The sequence below is a fragment of the Lasiodiplodia theobromae genome (genome assembly GCF_012971845.1).
Source record: "Lasiodiplodia theobromae strain AM2As chromosome Unknown scaffold_3, whole genome shotgun sequence".
Lineage (NCBI taxonomy): Eukaryota > Fungi > Ascomycota > Dothideomycetes > Botryosphaeriales > Botryosphaeriaceae > Lasiodiplodia > Lasiodiplodia theobromae.
The window spans coordinates 1,330,333-1,357,001 of NW_023336519.1; the positions used below are offsets into that span (position 1 = coordinate 1,330,333).

At 55.8% G+C, this 26,669-nt stretch overlaps 7 protein-coding genes across 7 annotated transcripts; 3 read left to right on the forward strand and 4 right to left on the reverse strand.

Annotated features, from left to right (window-relative positions):
• Nucleotides 1-181: 181 nt before the first annotated feature.
• LTHEOB_1372 (Ras GTPAse) lies at nt 182-1,029 on the reverse strand (the record flags this gene model as incomplete). The annotated part of the gene is made up of 4 exons (XM_035510066.1): nt 182-253; nt 310-688; nt 822-941; nt 1,010-1,029. The coding sequence occupies 4 exons, from the start codon at nt 1,027-1,029 to the stop codon at nt 182-184; spliced, it is 591 nt and encodes a 196-aa protein (XP_035367719.1).
• A 955-nt stretch (nt 1,030-1,984) lies between these two features.
• LTHEOB_1373 (Fungal trichothecene efflux pump) lies at nt 1,985-4,024 on the reverse strand (the record flags this gene model as incomplete). Its single annotated transcript, XM_035510067.1, has 4 exons — nt 1,985-2,113; nt 2,170-2,834; nt 2,880-3,739; nt 3,855-4,024. 4 exons carry the CDS (start codon nt 4,022-4,024, stop codon nt 1,985-1,987), a joined length of 1,824 nt encoding a protein of 607 aa, XP_035367720.1.
• A 2,518-nt stretch (nt 4,025-6,542) lies between these two features.
• On the reverse strand, nt 6,543-7,625 carry LTHEOB_1374 (Mitochondrial GTPAse; the record flags this gene model as incomplete). The annotated part of the gene is made up of 2 exons (XM_035510068.1): nt 6,543-7,304; nt 7,362-7,625. The coding sequence occupies 2 exons, from the start codon at nt 7,623-7,625 to the stop codon at nt 6,543-6,545; spliced, it is 1,026 nt and encodes a 341-aa protein (XP_035367721.1).
• Nucleotides 7,626-7,924: 299 nt separating this feature from the next.
• Nucleotides 7,925-9,806, forward strand: LTHEOB_1375 (Bicarbonate transporter protein; the record flags this gene model as incomplete). The annotated part of the gene is made up of 4 exons (XM_035510069.1): nt 7,925-8,196; nt 8,249-8,342; nt 8,389-9,323; nt 9,377-9,806. The coding sequence occupies 4 exons, from the start codon at nt 7,925-7,927 to the stop codon at nt 9,804-9,806; spliced, it is 1,731 nt and encodes a 576-aa protein (XP_035367722.1).
• Nucleotides 9,807-14,851: 5,045 nt separating this feature from the next.
• LTHEOB_1376 (uncharacterized protein) lies at nt 14,852-15,717 on the forward strand (the record flags this gene model as incomplete). Its single annotated transcript, XM_035510070.1, has 3 exons — nt 14,852-14,877; nt 14,977-15,145; nt 15,274-15,717. The coding sequence occupies 3 exons, from the start codon at nt 14,852-14,854 to the stop codon at nt 15,715-15,717; spliced, it is 639 nt and encodes a 212-aa protein (XP_035367723.1).
• Nucleotides 15,718-19,740: 4,023 nt separating this feature from the next.
• LTHEOB_1377 (uncharacterized protein) lies at nt 19,741-21,299 on the forward strand (the record flags this gene model as incomplete). Its single annotated transcript, XM_035510071.1, has 5 exons — nt 19,741-19,825; nt 19,882-19,938; nt 20,087-20,230; nt 20,294-20,512; nt 20,578-21,299. 5 exons carry the CDS (start codon nt 19,741-19,743, stop codon nt 21,297-21,299), a joined length of 1,227 nt encoding a protein of 408 aa, XP_035367724.1.
• A 1,900-nt stretch (nt 21,300-23,199) lies between these two features.
• LTHEOB_1378 (Membrane copper amine) lies at nt 23,200-25,939 on the reverse strand (the record flags this gene model as incomplete). Its single annotated transcript, XM_035510072.1, has 6 exons — nt 23,200-23,789; nt 23,882-24,054; nt 24,101-24,737; nt 24,785-24,994; nt 25,058-25,587; nt 25,638-25,939. The coding sequence occupies 6 exons, from the start codon at nt 25,937-25,939 to the stop codon at nt 23,200-23,202; spliced, it is 2,442 nt and encodes an 813-aa protein (XP_035367725.1).
• Nucleotides 25,940-26,669: the final 730 nt, after the last annotated feature.

The following is a 26,669-nucleotide window of genomic DNA, read 5'->3' on the forward strand; positions in this document are numbered from 1 at the left end:
TCCAACTTGAAATCGAAAGCTGCCAAATCTCAGAAGAACTGATATCCGCTACCCAATGCGCCGGGTCTCCACAACAAGGTATCCGGGGAAAACCGACCACGCCCGACCTGAAGAAAACGAGAAGCATGATTGATGGCGATGTTTGCCTAGACTGCGCTATGAGCCTCCGATGGCCGGAGAACTACAAAACCACGCAATGCGAGCGCTTGCCGGGCTTCTTGGTCTGCGGCGGCTCGAGGGCCGCGACGATCGCCTACACACCACAGTCAGCAATCAGCTCTCGCCGGGGGGCAACCTTTCCGCGCTCACTTCATCAAACACGTCTTTCAGGCGGAACTGAGTCAGTGCCGAGCACTCGACGTACTTGACGGCACCGAGCTCCTTCGCCATGCGGTCGCCGTCTTCCTTCCGGACGGGTTGCATCTTCTGCTTGGAAAGCTTGTCACGAACGCTCGGGTCGTCACGGAGATCGACCTGTGTGCCCACGATGAGACACGGGACGCCGGGGCAGTGGTGGTGGACCTCGGGGAACCATTTCTCGCGGACGTTCTCGAAGGATGCGGGCGAAGTCACGGAGAAGCAGACGAGGAAAACGTCGGTCTGGGGGTATGACAGGGGCCGCAGACGGTCGTAATCTTCCTGACCGGCAGTATCGAACAGACCGAGGGTGTAGGGCTCATCACCGATCCTGTAATCATAAAGGTTCAGCGAACGGTGCCAGCGGGGGCCTGAGGCCTTCGAAAAACAGCCTGAGGCAAAGTGCCAAGAGCCAGATACGGCAGGCGTGGCTAGGGCATCGGGGAGATTAGATGCTCACTCACATCACGGTGACAGCATAGTTATCGAAAACCGTCGGGACGTATTCGGAGGGGAATTTGTTGGTCGTGTAGCTGATCAGCAAGCACGTCTTGCCGACAGCACCGTCACCGACGACGACGCATCTATGCGACTCGGTGGTTAGCGGAGGACAGGCGGGTTGGGTGGGCGCTGCAGAGTGGGCAGCACGCACTTAATGGTTGCGACGACCATGATGTTGATGTAATGTGCGGGCTACGAAGCTGCGGGCGGGTGGCAGGCGCCGATCGGAGGCGTGCAGGAGTGAGGTGAGGCTCGTCGGGGCGGCGCGGAGCGAGGGGCGTGGGAAGGGGGCGTGTCGCGTGGTCGGGGCTGGCTGGGCGGCTCAGCACTGGGGTGCTGGGGGCGGTGGTGGTGTTGGGCTGGCGGTGAGGTATCCAAAGGAAGGTGGAGTAGTGGTGAGGAGCCTGGAGAGGTGTCGACTATCAGCAACGCCGACGCGCCGCGCATCGCCAGGGCCGCGCGCAGGGAGGCATACCGTCGCCCCGAGATTGAAACCACCGAGGACGCGTGCAACGCGGAGCGATCTGTGGTTGAAACTCGAAACGTAAGATGGGGGCTCCTTGTCGTGGGTCGGCGTGGTGAGGGCCTGGGCGTGGAGGGCGCTGGTAGGGCGAGAAGGGAGGGGCGGCGCGCGGAGAGTCTAGCAAGCGCTGGGAAACGAACTGGAGCAGGCTGCTCTGATGGCAGGACGAGACGGTGCGATAGGGACGGTCTTTTTGGGGACGGCGGAGATTGTATGGCGCGAACAAGTCTTGCCCCCTTTGATTCGTTCAGCCTCAGCCGCTCGACGCCTCGCAATCAACGCACGCATCATCATCACGGATCCGTTGCACAACACGCGCTCCATGCTGGCTGCCTACGACTACCTACGGCTGGTGCCCGCTGCGGGCGGCGCGGTGCAGGCAGCGCGCGTGGCCGAGCGGCATTCCAATGCTGCACCGCCTGAGCCTGCGCCGTTTCCGGGACGCGCTGCCGGCTTGAGGCGTGCTGCGCCGGCCTGCCGTTGAGGACGACAGGCTCTCTCCGCACAGCACGGAGCACCATCCCAATCCACCGACAATCGAGCCCCGGCTTGTCTCAACCGCCTTTGAAACACCGCCTTAGCAGCCAGAACTCTAAAGCAGCCTCAGCGCCGCAGCACGCCGGCCCACCGCGCACGCGTGCCCGCGGCATCAACACCGTCTGCGCTGCGGCCCGCGTCCGGCGCGGCCTTGTCCCCCCGGCCAATTACATGCCCCTTCGTTTTCTGGTCCATCTACGTCCGTCAGCACCGTCGTCTCAGCCTCGCCCGCCCGCCCGGCTCGTACTCACCTTGTCGAGGCTGTAGTTTTTCATCACCAGACTCAGCGGGATGAGCGGCGCCGACACGCATAGGGCCACCGTTAGTAGCGTGTGCATCGTCTCCTGATATGCCCGGTTGATCGCCATGCGCTCCGGCGTGCCCATGGCCCACCCGGTAGACGCCAGTGTAACGTTTCCGTAGATTAGCGACGCTTGGTCCTTGATGTCTGCCGGGAGGTACATTTCCAGCTTCTTTGGCACGCTGTTCGTCCAAATTGCGCCCGAGATCGCGTTGCCTACCGCCCCGCCAATCTCCAGAATTGTAAGAAACACCGCAGTGGCTGCAGCGACCTGCTGGTGGCTCGCCGATGCCTGGACGCCTAACTGGGCCGGTACGTTGAGCATGCCCCCTCCAATGCCCGTGGCGATCTGACACCCCACGAGCGTGGCCGTTGACGCGCCGTCCACGCGGTATCGAAACATGAGACCCAGCCCCATCATGTAAACACAGGCGCCAAAGGTGACAAAGTACTTGTAATGGCCCGTGTATCGGATCATGAACGAGACGACCACTGACGACACCGTCGAGGAAAAGGTGAAGACCTGTGTTATGTGGCCGGCGGCTGTGATGCCCTTGTTCTGCACAATCATCAAGTAGCTGGAGTAATACGGGTATACGGACAAGTAAAAAGCCACTGCATCTCGTTAGAATACGTGCGACCAAGCAAAGAAAGACTCACTGAAGTAGAAGAAGGCGATAGAGATACCCACCAAAACGGTCCTTTCCTGGAACAAGTCCCGCGGGAAGAACGCTTTCGGAGCCAGCTTCTTACTCCTCTCCCACAACGGGAAGATGAGAAGGCAGACGATGCCAATGACCAGCATGGCAATAATATTACCGCTCGCCCAGCCGTCGCTTTGCCTCGACGCGATGGTCAGAGGTATGAGGATCAGAGATACTGCAGCCGCGAGCAGCAGGAGACCGAAAATATCCAGCTCATACCACAGCGATTTCAGCACGAAGACGACTCCCTTGTCCTTAAACGGAGAAGGCGGCAGGATATCCATTTTGCTCGCCTTCCGCTGATTCAGAAACAAAGAAAGAGCAAGGGGCAGGAAGCAGACGGGTAGAATAATGGCCCACATGCCGTAACCCCAGCGCCAGTTGGGCAGGATGGCTCCGGCAACCTCTGGTCCGATCCAGACAGTTGCCAAGAACGGCAGGTCTGGTATGGTGGAGAAGAGGGCACGGTTCAGCAGGTCTGTCGTATCGGCGATGAAGATCTGTTGCAGAACCTGCAGGCCCTGAGAACCGGCAGCGTAGAAGATCTGAGCCGATGCATAGGTGTTGATGTTGTTGGACGCAGCCTGCTGGATGTAACCAACAGTGTAGACGACCACGGCGAAAGTGAAGGACTCAAATCGGCCGAAGACGTCCGCAATTTTCCCCATTGGTGGCTTGATGACGGAATTCACGATGCCCTGCACCACTGAAACAGTCGCCAGCAGCGAGTGTACTCCATATGACGAAGTAGCAAAAGGCAGCAGGAGGTTGACCGTCTGCTGCTCCAAAGACGTTGCGCAAGCCATGAGGTAGAGACTGCGAGTCAGGAATCATGATCAGCGGTATACCCACAGAGGTGGTTGACAGACGGATTGCTCGGAGCAGGCTGTGGGGCGTACTCGATGCAAATCGAAAAATGTCCGGTACTTACCCCGCGTAGGCCCATATCAGCGACCATTTCGTCCACGAAGTGCTGACGGCCTCGATCCTTTGCACACCGGCCTGCGCGCTGGATTCCGAGCTTGCGTCCGACGAACCGTGGTCGTCGGGAAAACCGTCGGCGGGGTGGGCCTTCTCTTTGTCGAGCACTTCCTGTTTCATGATGGTGGCTGTCTCAGGGTCCAGTTGCTAAGACGCGTACCAAACAACAACAGGCACTAGAATAACAGCTTCGGCGGATTTGGGAGGAGTGCGGGCGCAGGGACGCAGGGCGTGCTGAGGATTGGTAGGTTGATAAGTAGCCGTTGATCGTGACTCGCACGGCAAGGGAGGCGACCTCGTAGCGGTGGTCAACGGGAAGGCCGGCGGAAGGGAGGCTGAGGTGCTACTTGAATCCAGTGCTGAGAGCCTTGCTCCCTTGCCTCTCAGCTGTCTGATTGCCTGCGCCCCACCGCACTCTCTGGAGTTGCCGATTAGGCAAGCAGCGGCGACTGCGAGCGCTTGGCCAGCATGGTGGCTTCCCCCAGCCAACCGTGCGGAGCTCGGCCTGCGCCATGGATGAAGCGCCTTGGACAAGCCGAGTAGTGAAGTGGCCTTTAAGTTTAGCGTTGCGCCGTCCGGGAAGGAGCGTCATCGGATACGCCGTCCAGCTGACTGTTGCCAAGCAAGACGTCAGGCCTTTACGAATCGAAACGCTTTCCGCTGCGAGGCTGTGCGGCGACTCCGAAACCAGAATCCCCGTTTACCGTCGCCACCCAATTAGATTCTTTTTTTTTTTCTTTTCAAAAAGGGCCTACTGTTGGTCGGGTGCTGAACGTATCATCCGCCTGTCCTTTTGAGGTCGGTCCCCTTAGTATTGTAGCAAAGGGCAGCAAAGGGCGGGCTGTTGAACCGTCCATCCGAAAAAATAAATGCATCACATGTATGTGAACAAACAAGTCCGGACAAGAGCTTCAGCTGCCCCGAATTTTTTGTAATACTAAGTGAATCGATTCTTGTACGGTCTCGCCGGCCGTTCGGTGCGCGACAGCGTCGAAACCCCACCGGATTGACGGAAGTGATCGGCTCGAGACTGCGTCATTGCCATGCAGCGGTTCTGATGCTGAAACTGTGCCTGCATCTACTGCGTGACACGCTGCAGCTGTTTAAGCTTACAGCATTGTCCCCGTTGAAGCTGTGCACCGCCTTTCTCCTAAAGTCACACTTTTTTGTGAACGTGGATGGTACTGTGCCCTCTGCTTGCAGCAACAGCACAAATGACGGCTCTGTTCATTATCATTTCCCAGCCATTTCTTGCATCAATGCCTCTTCCACCGACGCGTGCGCATGGGAATGTGGAGATGGTTGTCAATCTATTCCCGTATTTGATTTATTCAATGACCGAGATCGGGCGGCATGGGGTGGATGTGCTCGAACAATTTAAAAAAGCCCCTCAAAGGAGTTTGAAATGAAGAATACAAGATTTATCTGTATTAACATAACTAATAGCGGATAGTAACTAAGCTCGATCACCTCCAAGGGCTTGATATACTCGCCGTAAATTGCTCACTTCGTGTTCCGGCTGCACTGCAACAGACTCTTGCCCCCGTATTACCCGACAGCATATTTGGTTAATAGGAATACCGGCACTCTTCTGAGACAATGGATATGACAATGAAGACTTCGTTACACCGATCTGATGATTCTTTACAGTTGTCTTCTCAATACAATCTCAGCTCCTGACGTGCTCCAGATCTGGTTCGCAATGGAATGCAACATCACGCTATTTCATATTCGACGGTCCTCCGCGTATTGGAGACATATTATAAGAGTTATCGAGGCTTTATTCAAAAGCGGCTCTGTTAGGGTGTTCGGGCTCTTCTGACGTCCCCCGAGTTCGATATGTCCTTAATGGTGAAATGGCGCAATAGCCGTTGTAGGTGGATCGTGACTCGGGAGAAAATACGTTCCTGCCTTCCGATTTTCCGCCTGTCCTATGGTAACATCCGCGGCTTTAGATGTAAAGCTGGTAATCCCAGAGGCGGATGTTTCGAAATTTCTTGAGGACGAACTAATTCGAAAGAAAACCACCAATACTCCAATGGTTTCCTTTATAACCCCCACCTTCCAGGCTCATAGAGGCGCGTATTCGAGAATGAAACCAGGACAACCATGACGGTAGACTAGCGGGAAATTGAGCACCATCTATTAGGGTAGGCCTGCTCGTCTGACAGATGGAGTTGAGATGAGAAGAAAGATGAGATAGAAGAGTTACTCGTGCTGACCCCGACAGTGCTGGATGGCCGTTGCATATCCTGGTGGGAAAGGGCAACGCTTGAAAATTATCAGAGTGAATATCTTGGCCTTATAATCGTGGAAGAGCAGTGTTGCTTAACTCCCTGAAGTAAACTTGGCGGAAACAGTCTTGGCCACACAATAAATTTTCACATTGAATCGGATGCGTTCGTGTATGGTATGCACTGTTTGAATTCGCCTGCGGATTGTATCAGACATCTGTACAGACTATTGTGCAGTGATTAGCTTTCTATCCCACATGGGCGGATGTCAACCAAGGGGTCTTGAAGAGCTCATACATAAGGGTCAATGATATCAAGGGCCAAACATTCATCCACAGGAGGGCGATTCAGAGTCACTAATCCACAGTATAATACATTATATCTACAATGATCCTCAAGGCGGATCACAGAGCTCGTATGCGCCTTGATTCAGCCTTCCTCCGTTCTTTTTCGGCCTTTCTGGCCTGGTTCATACTCGGTTCCTGGCGGTCTCTTGACGCACGATGCTCATTCAGTGCTTCTGGAGTGATGGCATCCAGCATGAAGTGCCCAAGGTGGCCGTTACGCCACCTCTGAATCACCCACAGGGCAGCGGCCTCTGTGTCTGGTACGCCACCTGGCGCAAGCCGCCCAGTTTTCTTAGCCACAGCTTCGAGCAGAGGAACAACGTCGTTGGTTGGCTCGTGGTATTCGGCGTAAAGCCCTGGGTCGACGAGGTTGATGTGATACAGCAAATAATCGGCCAGGGTAACGGGGGAGATAATGGTATCTTTCACACTCCCGCAAAGGGCAAGTTTGAGCATGGCGTCGGCATCGGGAACATAGGGCACGAATACACCTGGAGTGTCAAGCAAGTATACACCTTCGGTGCTTTCCTCACCTTGAAAGATCTTGACGCCCGATCCAATCTTTCGCGTTATGCCTGGCTGCGCGCCAGTGCTCGCGGCCTTGCCCTTGCCCATTCCCGCCAGACGCAGCGCGTTGAGCAGCGAAGACTTGCCCACGTTTGGCATACCTACACACATCATGGTGAAGCCGATCAACGACACGCTGCGGGAGGCGTAGTCTTTGGCAAACTTGAGTATGCGGCGGACGTCGCTCTTGTCGCGGTGGTCGGAGAAGTAGACTGGAGAAGGGGCGTGCCATTGGCGAATGATCTGTTCTCGCTGCAGCGCAATACGCGTTAGGACTTGCGGTGTATGTAGGGAGCGTGCGCGACGAACCTGCTGGTCCTGCTCGGTGCCACAGCGGCCCAAATCTTTCTTGGTGTAGACAATGAGTCGCTCCCGGCCGGCCAGACTCTCCTCGAACAGCGGGTTGGTGGAGGTGAGGGGCACACGATAGTCACGGCACTCGATGATCAGGTCGATGCGCGAGAGCATGGACTTCATCTTCGTCAGGCCGGCGCGATGATGGCCGAGGAAATAGGAGCGCGGCAGCGAGTCGAGGGGCGGGAAGGTGCCCCGCGGGACGAAGCGTGAGACCATGGCCGAGAGATGTTGTCGCGCCGGGCGCTGGGCGGCATGGTAGCTTGTGGACGGACGCGGTGATGCCAAGCGGAGGCGGAGCACATGTGGAGGGAGAAAATGCGTCGCGGCGCCGGAGCGGTCGACGAATCGTTGGGCGCGTCGCGAGTGCGTGGCCGGCCCATGGCCGCGGCGGGCTTAGCGAGGCAAGAACGTCACCGTCGCCCGTTTTTGTCTTTAAGACGTCCTGGTTTCCGGATTCCCAGAGCCGCATCCTTCGACCGGCCCTCTGGCGGCCAATCTGCAACGCCCACCGCACCATGGCCCGAGGAAAAGGCAGCGTTTTCGCCAAAGACGGTGTTCTGAGGCCCTTTCGCCTCTTGCGCCAGGACTGGGGCAACCTAAGCGTTCGCTATGTCTCTGATTGGACCGTCTTCAACCAGCTGATCTTTGCGAGCGCCGTCTATGTCTTCTTCACTAATCTGCTCCCGGGAATCACTTTTGCCAGCGATTTGTACGAGCTCACCGGCGAGAACTGGGGCACTATTGAAGTCGTGTTCAGCACCGGTCTTTGCGGCATTATCTTCTCACTGTATGCATGCAAACCATGGGACTGCGGATCTGCGCTGATACCAAACCAACAGATTCTCCATCCAGCCTCTCACAATATTGGGTGTCACGGGTCCGTTTTCCATCCTAGCCGAGAACATCTACTCGCTATGCACCTCCTCGTTTCATGTGAGTGCCCTTGCCTTGCTTCGGATGCATGCCCCTGACCATCTAGATACCCTTTTTGCCTTTTATGGCCTGGTCGCTCATCCATGCCTGCTGGATGCACTGGCTACTGGCCATCTTCAATGCTCACGACTACACTATGCGATACGTTACCACGTTCTCGACCGAAATTTTCTCCCTGTTGAATAGCATCATCTATTTTCACAAGGCCATCCAGGAGCTCGAGCGTGCCCATTCACGTTTGTCGTTTGCCGCGTTCCTCTATGCCATTATCGGATGCATTGGAACATGCCTGTTGGCTATTTTCCTCGCTTCTGCGGAGAAGTGGAAGCCGCTTTTTCACCGCTATATTCGCATGGGCCTTGCCGAGTATGCCGCAGCCATCAGCATCATCATTTTCATTGGCATTCCTTACGCAGGAGAGCTTGCAAATCTGGACAAGGACACGTTGCACGTAAGCACGTCCTTTCGTCCGAGTAGCCCTGAGCGGTCGGTGTTCTTCGTCAAGTTCTGGGAACTCCCCGTGGCTTGGATTTTCGCGGCTCTGATACCAGGCGCAATAATTACTGCCCTGTTCTTCTTCGACCACGAAGTGAGCAGTATCATCTGCACCATCAACCGCTACGGCACTCGTAAACCAGGGGGGTTCGCCTGGGATATCGTCTTGCTCGGCACTACCACCGCTGTCTGCGGCATCCTCGGCATCCCGCCCGCAAACGGATTGTTGCCGCAAGCCCCACTCCATTCGGAGAGCCTCATGCATGATGATCGCGAAACCATTCAGAGAGCAAGCTCCTCTGGCACGGATACCAGTGAGACTAGAGTATCTCGCCGTGTATACGAACAAAGATGGAGCCATTTCCTTCATGCTGCTGGAATCATGGCATTTGTCAGCCCTCCTCTTATGCATGTTCTGGGCCTGACGCCGACCAGTGTACTTGCAGGTCTTTTTCTGTTTATGGGAGAACAGAGCCTTTCTGTGAAGTGAGTTATTCCATATTCTGGAATACCGAATCAATCTGGCTGACATCGTCTAGTCCCATCCTCTGGCGCACCTTTCATCTACTCACACCGCCCTCAGAGCTACCACAACTCCCTCAAACGATTCGCAACTATGCACCCATCCATCTGTATACCCTAACGCAGATCATCGTTACTGTGATTATATTCATCGTGACGTTGACAAAGGCTGGGCCGGCCTTTCCCATAATCATCATTCTTCTCGTGCCGATCCGGCTGAATTTCATGAATCGGATCTGGAACCGCGAAACACTAAGATACGTCGACGCATGGGCATGCCGAGACGGTACACCAGAGGATGACGAGGATCGGAGAGAAGATGCGCGGAAAGGCCCCACGGATCAGTCTAGAGGGATTTCCACGGACGTAGAAACCGGAGAAGACGAAGAAAATGGCAATGGGTCGATTATGCTCCGGAGACTCGGCTCGGCAGACCGCAAAGAATGACGATACTTGTACAGACTTTAAGACGATAGAAACTTGTTGCCAGACTTTTGGGGATGCTCATCATCACCCTTCTCTCAGTCCCACAAAATAAACGGGAAGCCTCCATAAGCGTCTTATGTATATTTTCTTCACATGGCACACTAGTATCATAGAGGATGAACAAAACAAAATAGATGAATAACTCGTATGACTATCAAGAGCCCAACTTTTCAGTGAATGCCTTGGCCAATCCATCACTAACAAAGCAACAGGTGGGATTCAGAGCATGCACCCGCAAACGCACCCTGGAAAAACATTTTGCCGGCTGTACCGGCCGTCACGACAGCTTGCCCCTCCACAAAGGTGCCAAGCTCAAACAGCATTCGGCGGTGATCGCCCGATTTTCTAAAGCAACCATTCTCAGCCAACCATGATGTTATCGCCGGCAAGATGAGCGATATCGTTCAATCGATAGAAGGGACGGGCGGTGACGCCGCCGCCGCCACTACCAAGAACAGCAACAATGCCCCGGGATGGCAGCGCGGCCCCAAGCCTAAAATGGCGTATCAGTGCGGCAACCTCGACGATGTGCTGTCTGCCATACAGTACGAGATTCAGACGCATTCTCAGAGTCTCATTCCCGAGGAGGCATCTTGTCGGATGCAGCTTATGCTGAGTGCTGCGCTTGAATTTCCAAAGGCGCGGAGCGCGTCCACCCCCAGCGGCGGCAACGACATTTTCGTCGTTGAACAAAGCCACCAATGCCTCAATTGATCCGGACCCATGTCCAGGCTACAGCATCGCGGCTTCATTGTCGAATTTCTGTGATTCGAAAGAGAAGCTGAAGTATCAGCGTGTCGTCGCCAGGGCCATCATCGGGGCGGTTGCCGCAGCGGACGGCTTCAAGTATACCGAGAGGCGCGCAGTGGACACGGCAACGTCAGACGGGTACAGATTTTGGTACGTGTGCCGAGACTCATTGCAGAACAAAGACAGAGTGGCGAACAAACGCCGCGCAGAGGTGCATGAGTATGGTCCAGGTATGGGGCCCCTTCCGCGCTACTTTCTTTAATCTTTTTGTCTCGTGAAAATATCGCATGTGAACGATGTTAAGTTGAACATAGAAGCAAAAGAAACCTTCGATTGTAAGGGCGGGGCCCGAATCACCTTCTCGATATCCAATCTCTGGGTGGATGTGTGGTATCATCATTTGCCCATTCATGACTCGTCTTTTGAACTCGATAGAGTGAAGAGCATCCAGGGAAAGGAAGAACAGCAAGACATGGCAAGGTAAGCCATGGTCCTAGATCTGCCCTTGTACTGACTTCTGATTTCCTCCTTTTTGCCTAACTTCCAATACTGCTTTGCCTGAATCCCATTCCTTTCTATACAGCGAGCGTGACCGCAAGAGCTGGAGTAACTGGCTGATGCTTGAGGATAGTGCTTCGCAGCCACCAATGCAGAATCAGCCAATGTTGCCAGGATATGCCTTTTGGGAAACCCCATCTGGTTCCATCCAAACCACACCGTCTCAGACCAATGCAACCAATGGCAGCTCGTCTAGGAAACGAGGACGCCCAAAGAAGTCTTCGGAAGACGCTAACCCAACATCCCACGGTCCATCCTCCTCCCAAGATACACGCGGTCTTGACACGTTGGTTAACGCCATCACTGTAGATTTGAATGGGGGTGTCAGTGGCACCGACCCAAACCCCACGGCACCAAAAGCAAAACCGAGGAAGAAGGCCAAAACGCAAGCCGCAGAGCAACCACCATCATCGTCGACAGGAGTTCCAACGTTTAACTCCCACACCGCTCCTTCATCGCCGCCGGTGCCTCCTCCAGCTACAAGTTCATCAACGACCTCGGCTTCGGCCTCGGCCTCGGCCACTGAGAAAAAGAGGCGTGATCGGGATGGGAAGAACCGCTGCCTCACCTGCTATTCCCGAAGAATCAAATGCGATGGGCGGCGCCCAACCTGCTCCGGCTGCGAGAAGGGCAAAAGAGAATGCAGCTGGCCAGAGGTCCAGCATTTGCAGACGAACGACAAGTCGGGAATCAGGGAGAAGGTTGTGAAGAAGATCCAGTCTGCGCCATGGCAGAAAAATAACCAGGCTAACAGGAAGAAAACATGAAAAGGATGAAAAATGACCTCAATGTCAGAGCTAGAACTCCCTGAGAATATTCTAGAGGGTCTGGATTTCCGTCGGAGAGCAATATCGGATGTTTCTCGGAGGATGAGGCATAGGGGTGACTGCCAGAGAAGGGGGCCGAAGGGCCGAAACCGCACCAGTAAGTTGCGCATTTCGTCGCTAGATCGATGTCTATTCTGTTCATCCTGAGCTGATTGTCTGGAGAGGTAAGCCACTGTACCATGGCTGCAGTGAGCGGTCGAAGCTGTCCTTGCCATGATCATTGCTCCGGACCGTTCGCCGAAGATGAACATCAATATACCGCGCATACTACTATCCAACGCGTACTCGGTGGTTCGGACTTGCTGCATTGCTTGCTAAAATATCGCTCTTTATGGGTGGTATCGTTTGTTTATGCAATGTCATGTTTTGCTTCTGCGAGGAGGGTTACAGCTCAATGCACTTCCTTGCTTGGAGAGTCGCAGCCAATGACGCTTTATATGGGTTAGCCCAGGAACATAGAATAGCCTGTCAGTAGCAGGTCATCTGGATGGAATTATATGAAGATGCACCCTATTCATGCATCCTGCAGGAAGCGGGACGGCTTAATGTTTATTTTAACGCAGATGATCGACCTGTATGCGGAGATGCGTATGTGGGATACGAGGGAGGAACGTCATGGACGTGGCTGTCGCGCATGCGGAACCCACAATAGACTCTGGACCCTGAAGCTAATGGCAGACGCGTGGAATGAGTCTTATGATCGAGCCTTGGTCTGCCTGTTGCATGGATGAAGCCGGTTGAAGGTTGCATTGGCGGCCTTACTTTACGAGAGCTGAGGCCTAAAAAGCAAAAATCTTGGTTTCGTTTTTCCCTTTCTCCAGGCCCATGGATGCTTGCGTGCTTTTGGGCATCCTTCAGCCGCAGAGCCTCTCAACAGCCACCCGCTCTGCTGTTCCCCTGCACCCGGCGAACGGTGCAAGGTGTATGTACGCACGCCTCACATGCGTTGGGAGGGATTGCCTTCTCCACCTCGGAGCGTCGATGTGCAGCAAGAGTTCTAGACCACGGGACGAAAGGCGGGTCTGCGATCGGCCCTACGATATCAACTCTGCATCAAGTTTTCCTCAACGCGCCGTCTGTATTTCGGCCGTCCTTTTCCCCACCTACAGTAGTGAGGAACGCCAACTCATACACCGCGACCGAGGGTATTTGTGCGCTTCCCCACCACTGACCATGGCAATGCCAAAGCGTTGTGGCACTGAAACCGGACATGGAGATAAGGGGTGACTGTAATGATTGGGGGAACGAAGAACCGGTCAACTGCTGCGTAGTTTTTTTACTTTTCAGGAAGGTGGGCCCCCAGCCCAGGCCCTCTTTTCGCTGCTGGCAAGATTAGGATCCGGGTGGAAATGCAACGGCATGAACCCTCAGTCGCGTGCGTCGCTGACGATTACTGAGACATGCATGAGCAGCTACCCGCTCCAGGCAGCGAACGAGGCGGTATTTCGACGAAAGAGTGTCAAGCCTTCACCCAGCTGGGTAGGAGCACGGCCGGCCGCTAGCCGGCTTGGCATCAAATGGGTGACCGGGGTTTTAGACGGGCGTCACCGCAAATCGCGTGGTTTCGCGTCGATCAAAAGATGGAGCCCACGGCGGCCCCTCCCCTCCCTCAATCACGGGGGCCGGAAAGCGCAGGGATGCGGCGGAAGGCGCGCACGACACGCGCCCGGCGATGGCAGCGCCCGAGATCCGAGCGGGAGCGAACGGGGAAAAGCGAGAAAATCGTGTTGGGTAAGCAGTGGCAGGGGGCTTGGTAAGGGTCTCTGCGGTGTACTCTTCCGGAGTTAAGGGGAGTTAGCTTACTGCTGTTGCGAGGCGGGCTGGCTGACCAAGGCGACGGTGGTGCGTTATACAAGCGACTGCGGGATGATTAGCGGGACTAGAATGAGGGGAAATGGAAACGGGCGCGCCAGCAAACACGCCACGAAGCCGGGGATCACGATCGCAGACGCGTGAGGGATCAGTCGGTGAAAACGGAAGGGTGGTGGAAGTTGGAAGATCCGAGCCGCCGCGAGCATCTCGACCAGCAACATGTGGATGCAGTGAGGTCTGGGAAAATCGAGCGGACGCGCTCGGCTCGCCGGGAGGAGGACGTGCGCTGACGCGACCGCGCACGGTAGCCCATCTGGCGCTGGCCGCCGGACTGCACACTACGAGCTGGCCGGTCACCAGAATGAGGTCATGGCCGGCGACTTGTTGGTGGCTGGCCTGGCATCTTGCACATGCCGGGGCGCGCTAGCTCAACGTCGTCGTTGCGCTGGTTCTGCTGAACCAGCGGGAAGGCGCCGCCGCCCGCTGGGACTCTTGAAGAATCGTCGAAACAGGCGGCCGGCTTCGGGCGGGACTGCAGGCATAGCTGCGGGGGTTGAGCATTGTTGCTCCCGATGCGGTCTCAGGCGCTGCTCTCCGACCCGGACCCGAGGGACGGGGCCCGTGTGCGTGCGTCGGGGCTGCTGGCAGCTGACGGGAAGCAAGGCGGAGATCTGTCGCGGATAGAGGCAGCGAGGGACCGCGTGCGACTCTTTCTTCGTGTTCTTTTCTCTCGCCGCGGGCTCCGCTTCGGGCGCCGGCCGGCGGGGCGGACTCGCAGGGCGGCGACGCTGCGGGAGCGCCGGGTCTGTGCGAGCGAGCCTGGGTGCATTAGGAATGAGTGATGGATCACGATGAGCTCACACCAGGCACCTCCGCCCTTCTTCCGCACTACTTCTACTAATCGCTCCCCTCTCCCCTCCTCCAGCATCTTATCCCAAAAGCTTGCAACCTCCTCCCCCTCCCTGCCCGCGCCAGGAGGAAGCCGCCGCACCACCTCAATTCCGCATCCAGCAGCTCCGGACCAGCCCTGCGGCTGACGCTCCAATCCCACCACCCACCATGGCTCACGGCGACTTCGGAAGACGGTACGTAGCACCAGCAGCTTGCTCCATGCTCGCCTGGAGTCGCGGCCCGCTTGCAAACAATTGTTTCGACTGTGCTAATTCGCTCGCTGCCTGAAACAGTCAAATCACTCTGGCCTTTAGCGCCTTTATGCTCGTCTACAATGCCGCCTTCCTCCTATGCATAGCCTACCTCTACGACGAGCTGCCCTCGGGCATCGGAGAGAGCCTGGTCCTCTACTTTTGCGTCGCTGCCGTCCTTTGCTTGCTAGGCCTGCTAGGCACTCTCAAGGTACATACATACGTCACCACCAGGAGGCCCTTGCTTCGGCCGAGTGAACGGAACCTCCAATACCCAAACTCCACCACGGACGAAAAATGGAAAAAAGAAAAATGCCGCTAACAAACGCGTCCCCGCAGCAATCCCAAACACTTGTGGACATTTTCGCCAACCACGTGCTCCTCGACGCTATCCTCATGACCGTCCCGCGTGTCATCTTCTGTGCCTTCCTGACTAGCCTGCCGGGCACCCTGTGCGAGCCGTCCGACTTTCCCAACCCCTTCCGCCCTCCGACGAGTCCCAGCCTGCCGTCAGCCAGCCACAACGCCAAGCGTGCTACCAGCCCGGATCGCTGCTTCGTCGTTATGAACACAGTGATGGGTGCCGCTGCTTTCCTGGCCGTCGCCAGCGGAGTCGCCCAGTGGAGTGTCGCCTTGAGGGTGCGCGAGTATGCCAAGTCGCTGAGTGCAAGTGGTCAGAACGGTCGCGATGTGGAGAAGTCTGGCGCAGCTGTTAAGGATGAGTCCGTTCCCTTGGCGTGGGGCTACTTGGACGAGAAGAAGACCCCTGTTGTGCTGGCATAAAGGGCTGCTGGAATGCATGCATGCTGGTGCCTGAATCGGAAAGAGTGTTAGGTGCTCGGACGGTGATGACTATACCCCTAGGTTTTTCTTTTTTTTTTCTTTGCATTATGATTAGATGAGCGACGATAGGCTCCTTTGCTTCCGAAATGAAAAAAATTGGTTAAAGCTGACGTTGGCCCCCTTTTTTTTCTATGTCTAAAATTACTCAAAAATGACAGGCACGTCTATCGAAGTGGTCGAGCGGCTGCCATCTGTGATTGGTTAGTCAGTTTGTTGTCCTCATACAAACATTTGAAGAAATAGAGAGAAATTGTGGGGGTAGGTATTATACCATCCAGACCACCACCCGCCACTGTCTCCCTCACCCATAATGTACCCTGGTCGTCCCGCCAGAACACAAACCCTGCACAGCTCCAACCCGGCTCCTCGTACCGGGTGTATGTCCTAGCAGCCCTCAGTCCGCAGCCCTGGCATCGGCATCGGCACGGTCTCCACGCCTGAATCGCCCCACAGTGGGTGCACATCTGCTCCACGCGGCTGACCCACGCCCGCAAAGGCGGCGACTTGGTTGATCCACCGGACACCGCACAACGCGACTGGCTCATGGCTCTGCGACTGCTACTGTTCGCGTCCTTTTCTGTACCGTTGTCATTTGCCACGTCCTTCATCTCTGCATCCTGCTGCTTGGCGACCTTCACCACCCTCGTCAGCCGCCCCACGTGCCAGCAGCACACCCGCTGAGGTAGCTCGATCACGTCCCAGCCCGGCTCGCCTCGTCTCTTTCCGGCAAGAATGTCTTTGCTGTTGGTGGTTTCCCTCGCTGTTCGATCTGGCCTTTCACATGCGCCTGCCTTCGTTTCCATTGCTTCTTTCTCATCTTCTGCTCTTCCCATGAATGCTTGACTCAGGCTGAGTGCCGGGAAATGGTAACGATGCTGGTGGAGAGGGCCGTCGATGGTGTGGACAGGGCTGAGATCCTGCGACGAGCATGCTGGGCTTGCGGCGCTTTTGAAGAGGTGGACCGGGTAGGCATTACCACAGAGGGCGCAGCGCTGTTGTTGCTGCGAAGTTTGATGCTTCAGTGGAGCTAACGTGCCGGTGCCGGCGGTTGAGGAATCGGGGTTGATTGTAGAGTTCCCAGTAGTGGAAGCAGGCGAGAGGTATGGCGCGAGGTAGGTACGGACGGCGACGCGGGCACACTGGTCAAGCTCTCTCACGGACGGCGGCTGAGTGGGTGCAACCAAGGCGTGGTAAAGATAAGGGTGCGTGAGCCGGAGGGAAAGATAGGCTGGAAAAGGAAGGTGAGTGCCGATGAGGAGGTGAAGCTCGAGCGGGAGGGTGAGGAGGGTTGGCGTGTGGGTTGTTGTGGCGGTGGAACTGGCGGCTCCGGAAGGGGTGACACTGGGGACGAATGGACTTGAGGAAGTCATCGCGGTGGTCGAATGACTGGGTGAGCGCTGTTGTCGTTGAAAGTAGGATCGTGTTGAGTGCTGATTTTGACGGTAATAGACGACGTTGGAAGTCGAAAATAGATAGTCGAAAATCACGTCGATCGGGACGTTAAGATTTGATCTACACGAGCGACTAGGACCTAATAGCTGTTAAGGGTCACAGATTCGAATCGAGGCTGATCCTTAATTTTGCTCAAAAGAGCGGCGCACAGTAACAGGCGTTTCGACGGCCCCTGCTCCAATATATTGTGTGTCAGCTGTAGTCAATAGATTACCAGAGCAGGATCCCGAGAGACGTGGCTGGGAAACAAGTAGATCTTTCAAGCGCCTTGTCCAAGTGACTTTCGGTGTGAGGCCGACGATCACATGTAACATGGACGTTTGCTCAAACGAGTACCTTTTTTTGGGCTGTTGTCGCACAGAAACGGGAGTCCAGGGGGGAAAGACTGTGAAGACCGGACAGTGATCTAGTAAAATAAAGAAAGCTCTTGGATCTGAGACCTTCAAGACCACGGCGCTATCAGTAAGCTTAAATCATGCTGCGTGGGAGAGTCACTCCGACATAGCCCTGGTTACGCCGCACGCGCCGCCTCCATGTGTGTACCAGCAAGCGCTCGGTGGGCTTCCATGTTAGAAGGCGAGCGGTTAGATTTCTGGCAATGCAAGGGCCGTCTCAGATCGAGATTCCTACTTCCAAGATTGGGTTGCTTCCTGACAGGACCAACGGACGAGGATGACGTTTGTCGGTGTTGGCGGCACGGCGCACAAACCGGACTTCTTTTCAATCTCTGTCTCCCAGGAATGCGGCACGTGAGTAAACGGCGGCTTGGAAGGTATTGAGTGATGCAATCCGCCAAGCTGGAGAAAGAGGTGCGTCTCCTGACGGAAAAGCAAGACACGTGCTTTTGAGGGCGTGAGACACAAATGACGAACGGCGCAGACGGGCCGTTGCAGCGTATGACACAGGAACCAGGGCATAAACGAGTTCCTGGGTGCAGTTGGAAAGAAGAATGGGGGTTGCACGCGAGAAGGCGGCAGTGCAAGGTTTTTAGCCTGAAAATAGCAGGATGAGAGGAGAAGGAGAAGGAGTAGAAGAGAGAGGCGCATGTGCTTGAGACATGCGGCGCGGATAAGAATGCGGAAAGCGCCATCTACGAAGCCATATCGTCGACACGGCTCTCGCTGGTCTGAAACTGAGGGTCGGATCGGCAACTGAGTCGTCCCTATATTATGAGACGCAGGGTCTGTCTTCGATGGGGGCAGCAGTCGGCTTGTGAAGGGCTAGTCGGGACGGCAGCCACGAGGATGCCGAACACTCTCTGGGCTCGGCAGCTAGATGGTTTGGTGCTAGAGCATGCACGGCGTTCCGTTAATGGGTAGATCCGGGCAGGGTTCGGCCAAGCTCATGATCGAGCGCTCCTGCGCGATCTTCTTGGAGCGCGAGAATTTGGAGGTCATGCACCGAGCGAGGCGCAAGGAATGCAGGTGTTGCTCCCTGCCCAATGCCGTCACATTTGGGCAGCGTGACAGGCGGGGCAGGCGCGCTTTTGTGATGGCTGCGATCGATGCTGTCAGTGTCAAGCCACCGTGACTCCACCGGCTACGAGACGGCGCGTGTGACGGGGCTGCAGTTCAGCGCAGGCGAGCAGCGCTGACGGCAAAAAAGGCCGCGGCAGCAGCTTGGACGCGGGCCGGGCGCGGGGATCGCGCTCGTGCGGGCTGGAGGCTCGAAGATGCGCAGCGGGGAAGTGGTTGGCAGTTCTGGTCCTGCAGCAAGTGGTGCAGCGCGGGAGTCGGTGCTCGTCGGTGCTCGCAGGAGGAAAAGCCTCGGGGTGCCCCCGCGGCGGCGCAAGTGCAGTCGCTCGCTTGCCGCGCCGTTGGCCCACGGCAGCGACCAGCCGCGCCCGGGGAGACGTCATGCATGGGCAGAGTTTTTGCGCGCATCGCAGCGCGACTCGGCCTAGCAAGGCGAGCCAGCCGCCGCTCTGCGCCGCAGCGGGCAGCGTGTAGAAAAGACGCGGCATCGCCCTCTGCTGTTAGGCCTGCGCTCAGGGCTGTCGGAAATGAGCAGCGTCGCCTAGCGCGGACCCATCACGGGCATTAATTAGTACTCTCCTGAGTATTCCTGCGTTGCAGCACTCAACACCCGCTGTGAACAGCGTCTACCATCCTCTCATCCGACCACGCTCCCTCCCCGGACGGTGCGCAGAGCAGAACCGTCACTCCTTTAGTCTCCGCCGCTGCGAGCGCATCCCCGAGCACAGGTGCGTGTGTGCGTGTCTGTGTGCCAGAGCGTGTGCCACGCCTCGGACGCCGCGCGCCCAAAATCTTTTTGCCTTGAGCACCCACTTTCCCCCGTGCGCCCTCCCCCAACACCACGCCTGTACATAGCGCCCGAGGCACACCACCGCCCTCCCAGTGCTCAGCTAATCCCTCCAGTCTGCCATCAGCATTCTGCTTACCCGGCCTCCCTCGCCCAAAATAATCCTCGCTGCCTGCCGAGCCCTTCCAAAGAGCCTGCGCGCCATTCTTCCCTCGAGCCCAAGCTCCGCGCCCCTAACACGCCACCACCATGTCCGCATACTACGGCAATGAACAGGCCTGGCCCGCTGGCCGCCAGCCTTCCTGGGAGGGCCCCGCCCCGCCCTCGCGCTCCGGTAGGCCGCGACCACTGCTGCCGCATCAAGAAGACACATGCTAACTGAAAGCACAGGCACCAGCTCTACCGTCCAGCGCGATGAGCCCGCCGCCTTTGCCTCGCAAATAGAAGGTACGTCGCCGCGCTGCCGCCGCCTGCCCTACCGCTCGACCGATGCGGCTGGATCGTCGCCGTCGCCGCAGTGATGACGATGACGCCGATGCCATCGCGCCGCGGGCCCCATTTTCCATTGAATCGCTGACTGACGGATGGCGTGCAGAGGTCGAGCGTGCCATTGACAATCTGTACAAGAGCGGCAAGATGCCCATGTTCGGCGTGCCCGGCATGCCGCCCGTGCCTGGCGTGCCGCGCCGTGACTCGATGCCACCGATGGGCGGTCGCCCGTACGGCGGTGGTGAGTTCGGTAAGAGTGCGCTGCCCCCGGCTGCTGCTGCTGCGCGCAGGCGGAACTGACTGCTTGCTCCAGACCCGCGCATGGCCGGCGGCCAGCGTCACCACTCGGTAAGCGACTACGATGGCATTCGCTCCAACTCGACCTCGCAGAACCTCCAGGGGTACTACGCCAACCAGCGCTTTGCGCCGCGTCCCAACGAGACCGACCAAATGATGCAGGCGAAGCGGCGCATGGCTGCTCAGCGGGAACGGGATCTACGCAACTATCACCAAGAGCAGCAATACAACCGGAGTAAGGAGATTGAGAATGGACAATAGAATAGGAGAAAGTAGTTAACCCATCAGGTGTTCTTTCAGATATCTCGGGAGCCAAGTCCGACCGTTCAATGTCTCCAAACGCCATGAGTGAGGACGAGCGCCGTGAGCTCATCGCGCGCCAGCACCGTGCCCTGTACGGCGAAAACTCCAACCTTTACGCCGACGGGACCGCCCGCCAGTCGAGCCAGGACGCCCGGGTCGCAACGAGCCTCGCTGGCCGGGGGCCCTCGCCGCTCGCCTTCGACCCCTTCGGCATGCAGAGCAGCGGCGGCGATCCCGCGGTGCAGATGCCGGTCCGTGATGGCAAGGATGCGAACGCCGGGGCCCAGCGCTCTCGCGCCAACAGCACTTCCTCGCCTTCGTCGAACCCGAATGCGTCCTTCAGCCTGTTCGACAATGCTCAGCAGTCGAGCAGGACCTCGACCTCGTCGCCCACGGGCGGCTCTCCTCCTCGCGGCGGCTTGAAGTCGGGAGGATCTACGGGTGTCGCGCCGATCGGTACTCGTCCGACGCAGGCCGCAGGCCAGGCTGCGAACCCGGCGCTCAACAAGCGCTCGACTACGCCGCTGCCGTCGCCGTTGAGCTTCGGCTTCACGGCGAGTGACCAGAACGGCAACGAGCGCTCGGCGTCGACGTCGTCCAACCCCTCCTCGAGCGTCACCGACAAGGGTGGTGTCGCCGGCCTCGGCTGGGGCAGCAACAGCGGCGTGTGGGGCTCCTCCAAGAGCTCCCTCGGCGTCCAGGCCTCGGTCTGGGGCTAAATCATCATGTCAAACCAAGTATCGTATTTGGTTTGGCATTCTTTCTGCTTTCAACAAAAAAGATGCGAAACCTTTATGCATGCGTGGGCGGAGCTTCGGAATTACTGGGTGGCCGGCAGGAACAGGATTTCGGAGTTCAAATCTTTCTTGACGACAAGAGTACTTGCTTTATTCCCTGGGACGGAGTTTTTGCATTTCAGGGTGTTCCTGGGGGGCATAAACTTTGCGCTCTATCCACACACTCTACGTACACGAATTTTTGGTTGATAAAACGGGCAGGGGAGGTGTTTCAGTTGCGTCGGTCGTCCTTCTACTCGCGCTCTCTGGGTCCTTGGTCTGCTTCTTCACATCTTCACCAGAGTCTTCCAGCGCACGAAACGAAACCGGGGAGTGTGGGTGTTTAGCTGGCGGCCACGATTGCTCATGAGGGATGGCATGGATACCTTTTAAGAAAGACGGGTCGGACGGATATGGTTGTTCATCGTTTTTGTCTTGTTTCACGGGCTGGTGGGTCAATGGCGCAATCCTTTTTTCAAACACACATCACACATCACACATCACAAAAAATGTTCTGGCTTCTGCTTTCTCTTGCGCTCTAGGATCCCCCTTCGTTGTCCAGTTGCTCCTTTTAACTTATACCCCTACCTTATACCTCGCAACAGTATCTCCATTACTTTTGCTTTGGAAACTAAATGGGAAGGAGAAGGAGTTCAAATCACTTCATGCTTGGCGGGGTTCCGGATCATTGGAGTGGGGCACGGCGCTGAAAAAGAGTCCGGATGCAGGGAGGATTTCTGGTTTCTTCTCCCTTCTTTCTTAAAAAGCACGGGTTCGGAGCAACAATCATCTGTCGTTTTCTTCTCGCACCTGGGGGAGCCTCCTGCACAAGTTCCGGTGGCTCTTCCCATCTGGTTGGTTTTAGGGCTTTGGGTTCTCTGCTTTTTCTGTATGAGAGGTGCTTTGGCGGTGTACGTCTGTTTTGGCTGTGGACGAGGAGCTGGCTATGCCTCTTTTAGTTGGCTTGCACTGTCATTTTCGGATTGTCTTTGGAAGTGGGTCTTTTGAGGTTCAGGTTGGGCTTAGTGAGGTTGCATCTGCGTGTGCTGTAATATTGTAATGACGGATCTGCTTTCGCGATCCTCAATGGGATGTATATCGGATTGGTATGGTCTGCTTTATGCATTGTGGTAGTTCCTGACTCACGAACGCTATGCTCCCCGCATGGTCCACCTATCTTTAATTGGAAATCTATCGCAAGATGAGCAGTGGGGCTAGGGTTGAAGTGACGTGGTTCAGACCACCTTGATGTCTCACGAAGATGAGGGGATTGGCCCGAAGGGACTCCGTGGCTAAAGGTAAGGACGTTTCCCAAGGGCGAGGGTGTCGGCTTATCCCGTTTACGCAATCTCAACAACACGGAGAGTCGGCAACGAAGGATCCCTTGGTAATGATGAAATCATTTGCGGGGTTAATAAAACCGTTGAGACACGTCTGTGCATTCATCCATATACCTACATTCCTATGTAGCAACTGTAGATGAAAGATTTGTCTAGCTCAACTCGATGGCCATTATTGGCTACTCGGGTTGTCATCGCCTTGTCCAATAGATCGCCCGATCTCCAACCCCATTTCAAATTATTTAGGGGGTCACTTCAACAAGAAGTATGTTGAATGTTCAAACATTCTGTTAAAAAGGAGGATTTAATGCTTGGACACAGTGTATTGGCCTACATGGCGATTTAAAAAGGGAGAGAATGGTAATGAGAGAGGAGATGCATAACATCGTTGTAAAAGATGTCAAGAACTACTAATTAGGCCAAAAGATTGAAGATCATCCAAGTCATCATTCATGAGCTCCTCTGTATGTCTCTCCGATACCACCCCCTACTACGATTCTTGTTTAGTTCCCCGACTGCTGGTCCTCCGACTCGCCCTCCCAGTACCAGTTAGCAGGATCATATGGGAACTTACGCACAACAAAACCACCCGTGTAGTCCTCAACCCCCGAGCGCGCCGCCGTGAGATTGAACATGCCCTCTGGCTCATCGTTCTTCTCATCAGCATCGTCTCCTCCCTCACCACCACCACCGAACCACGTAACGTGCGCCTCGCCACCACCATGATTGATGCGCACCTGCTGACGCGAGGCGCGCGAGGCGTCGCCGGCGGGAAGATAGTTCTGGGGCGCGATGGTCATCCCGGCCTGGGCGAGGGTGGAGACGGTGTTGGGCAGGTCCTGCGTGTCGGGTACGTGGTGCATGCCCAGGTTGAAGTACAGCACCAGGTCCTGCTGGTCCAGCGACTCGCCGTCGGCGAAGAAGCGCCCGAAGTCGACCAGCGGCGCGTACGGGTCCAGCATGTTGAGCCCCGACGCGCTGCGCGGCTCCGTGTCCTTTTGCCGCACCGCGTACAGCGGGTGCGAGGCCCAGGCGACAGAGGGCCCGAGGTTGGACGAGTTGGGGTTGGTGAGGTGGATGGAGCTGCCGGTTGCTGTTTTTGGGGGAGGAGGTGGGTAGTGCGTTAGCTATGTGTTGAAAGAAGGGGAGAGGGGGGAAAGAGGGATGGTTGAGGGGGGGGCTTACTGGGGACGACTTTCCAACCGGGGTACTCGCCATAGGCGTTTTTGGCGTCTTTGTTGACCACGGAGTAGACGGCTGCGCCGTTGGGCGACCAGTGGATCTTGGATTCTTTTTCGCTAGTGATGAAGGATTTTTCGAGTTTCATCGTGTTGCGTTTGCCGCTGGACCATGGATAACTGCTGGGGTCAGCCAGGGGTCTCAAACGCAGGGAATCGTACTGACGTTTCTGCGACAGGAACGAACTCTGTCTTCATCAAGCTATTGGCTGTACCTTTGACATCCAGATCAAGCTTGAAATTTAATACATGATCATGCATCGATCCTGAGAGAGCATCGTGGATTTTGAAGCCATAGTCGCCGTTATGAGCCCAGAAGGCGCTCTGGATGTACCCGGAGGCCCGAACCAGAACCTGGATGGAGCCATCCAAGTAAAATTCATAAGTGAACTGGTAATCGTAGTTTCCGACAGAGCATACTGTGCGAACAACGAACATGATATTTTTCGTTATGCTGACGTAATTTGCGGTCGAATGACGCTGAATCGGATAGTCGCGCTGGAACTCGAACAAGCAGATGCTGTTCGGGTGCCAATGTGTACTCTCTCGTGTGTAGAAAGAGGTATTGAGATAAGTGGAGTAAGACGGACAGTCGTATCCGTTCACCAGCTCAAATGCATACGGCCCAAAGCCGTAATAGGAGTCAAGGTATGAAGTTCCGGACTGATAAGGATCTGACGATGCGTAATGTGCGAGGGCTTCCTGCAGCCCGAGCTCGTAGATGATCCTTTCGCCCTTGAATCGGATGTCGTAAAGACTTAAACCACCATCTCGGCTGAAGGAAATGAAGAAGGAAAAGTCCACTTGGTCGTGTCAGCCTGTGATCCGTTGCCGTCAAAGAGGTACTTACTCCATTCGACGTATTTCTGGTCGATGTCAACTCCATAACGCGGATTATCTGGTTTAATTGCCATCGGTGGGTTGTACTGATCCAGAGGGAGGTTTTCGCCCCGCCTGTCGGTGGTTCCCCACGTGCCGTCAGTTTCGTACGGAACAGGAACAACCTTCCCGCTTTTCCAAGAATTTTGGAAGGCTTCTGTAGAGTTGAAGAAGATTCCATCTGAATCAACATTAGCCACGGAGCTACCAAGTGTGGAACAATAGAAAGCAGATTCAATCTTACCATAGTACCAGCCTAGGGTGCTCCAGCCTTTGGGATCTCGTCCGGTGATATTTAGCTTGAAGTAGAGGCCCTGAGGAAGAAGCGTGCCATCATCAAACTCCAGGGTAGGGCTCCTCCAGTACTGATACCAAGCAATGACGTCTCCATTTTCTCTCCACAAAGGTTCGATTCTCGAAGTAGTCAATGAGCCGTTTCCATCTGTTGCGTTCAGAAGGTCTTGTAAGATGGGAGCAACGTCGGCTTCAAGCTGATCGATGAAATCCCCAACCTTGTCGCTATCCGCATCGTAGATCCGTTGGATGGGGTTCTGCTTGTTGTACATGAAGGTAAGCGGCTGCCAGTCGGTGGAATTATCGACTGGCAAGGGTCCGACCAAGTAGTCCTCGTAATACGGCTGGTCCGTAGCGGCAAACTTAATAGTTGCCCTAGCATATCGCTTCGGTAGTGCTGCTTTTTGGCCGTTGAGGAAAGGCAAGGCAACAGATTTGTTCGGTGGTAGAGTCTCAACTCCAATGATTGTGTTGTCCCAGCTATAGCTGGTTGTCAGCATTTCGGAGTCCCAAAGTCAGGACTAATGTACCTTGTTGCATTCTCCGCAGCTGTCAGATTGAGTTTTGGTTGGTCATGGAGGAATTGAGTAATACTGGCGGCTTCAGGGTCACTTAATGGTAGGAATACGTTTCGGTATGGTGAGGTGATGGGAACGTAGGTGCGCGACTTGTCATCAACATCTAGGCGATGGGATGTACTCTTCTCTTTTGCATCGCGGGGAAATGTACGGTCTTCGGGCCATGGAGACTCCAGTCGAGAACTGGAAGAAGCGCTACATAAGGTGATGAACAGCAATGTAGCAAGAGCTGCAGGAAAGAGACCCGACTTCATTTTGCTCGTGGTTCTCGAGTTGCCAGTTTTTAGGAGCTCAAGGGGCGAACTTGTGACTTTATGTCCGCAAGCAAGACAGTAGAGTCCTCATTCTGCCTTGGCTTCCTATCTGCATTTCCGGTGGCTGGTTCAGGTATATTCCGTCTGATGCGGCGTGGGCTGCAGATGGTGACCCGACAATTTACGGACACGTACTTTTCGTGAGTAACACATACCTCTGCATATGCGTTTACGTGATGCTGTCTTGATCAGGGGGTCGCTTCGGGTGGACGCTCACGGATTGAAGTGTTGGGCAAGGCGAGCACCGGGACGTACGTAAACTCGACGTACATACTTAGTTCCACTACGAGATATATGCCCATTGTTTAGATGAATTGGGGTGAAGCCTGGTTGGAATCAAAACCCCATGGCAAGCTTTTTGGCGTGTAAGCACTAAGACAGTGTACAGATCACAAGTACATCAGCCACGAGTGCACGGCAGGCAGGCCACGTATCACGTCGTTCCCAGCCTCATTGAGGATGCATGCATCGTGCCGTGCCGTGTTGCTCGCGGATAGATTGAGGCTCAAGCAAGACGTACCACCAGCCCTCACCGCCGGCCGAGGTTCTCCCCGGGTCGTAGACTGGGGAGTGTTTGGCCATTTGGCATGTTTCTTTGGTGGATTGGTCTCAGACACGCATGAGTCTTGGCGCATAGCTTCGCAGAAATCTTGTTTTTCGTCTTGCAGCA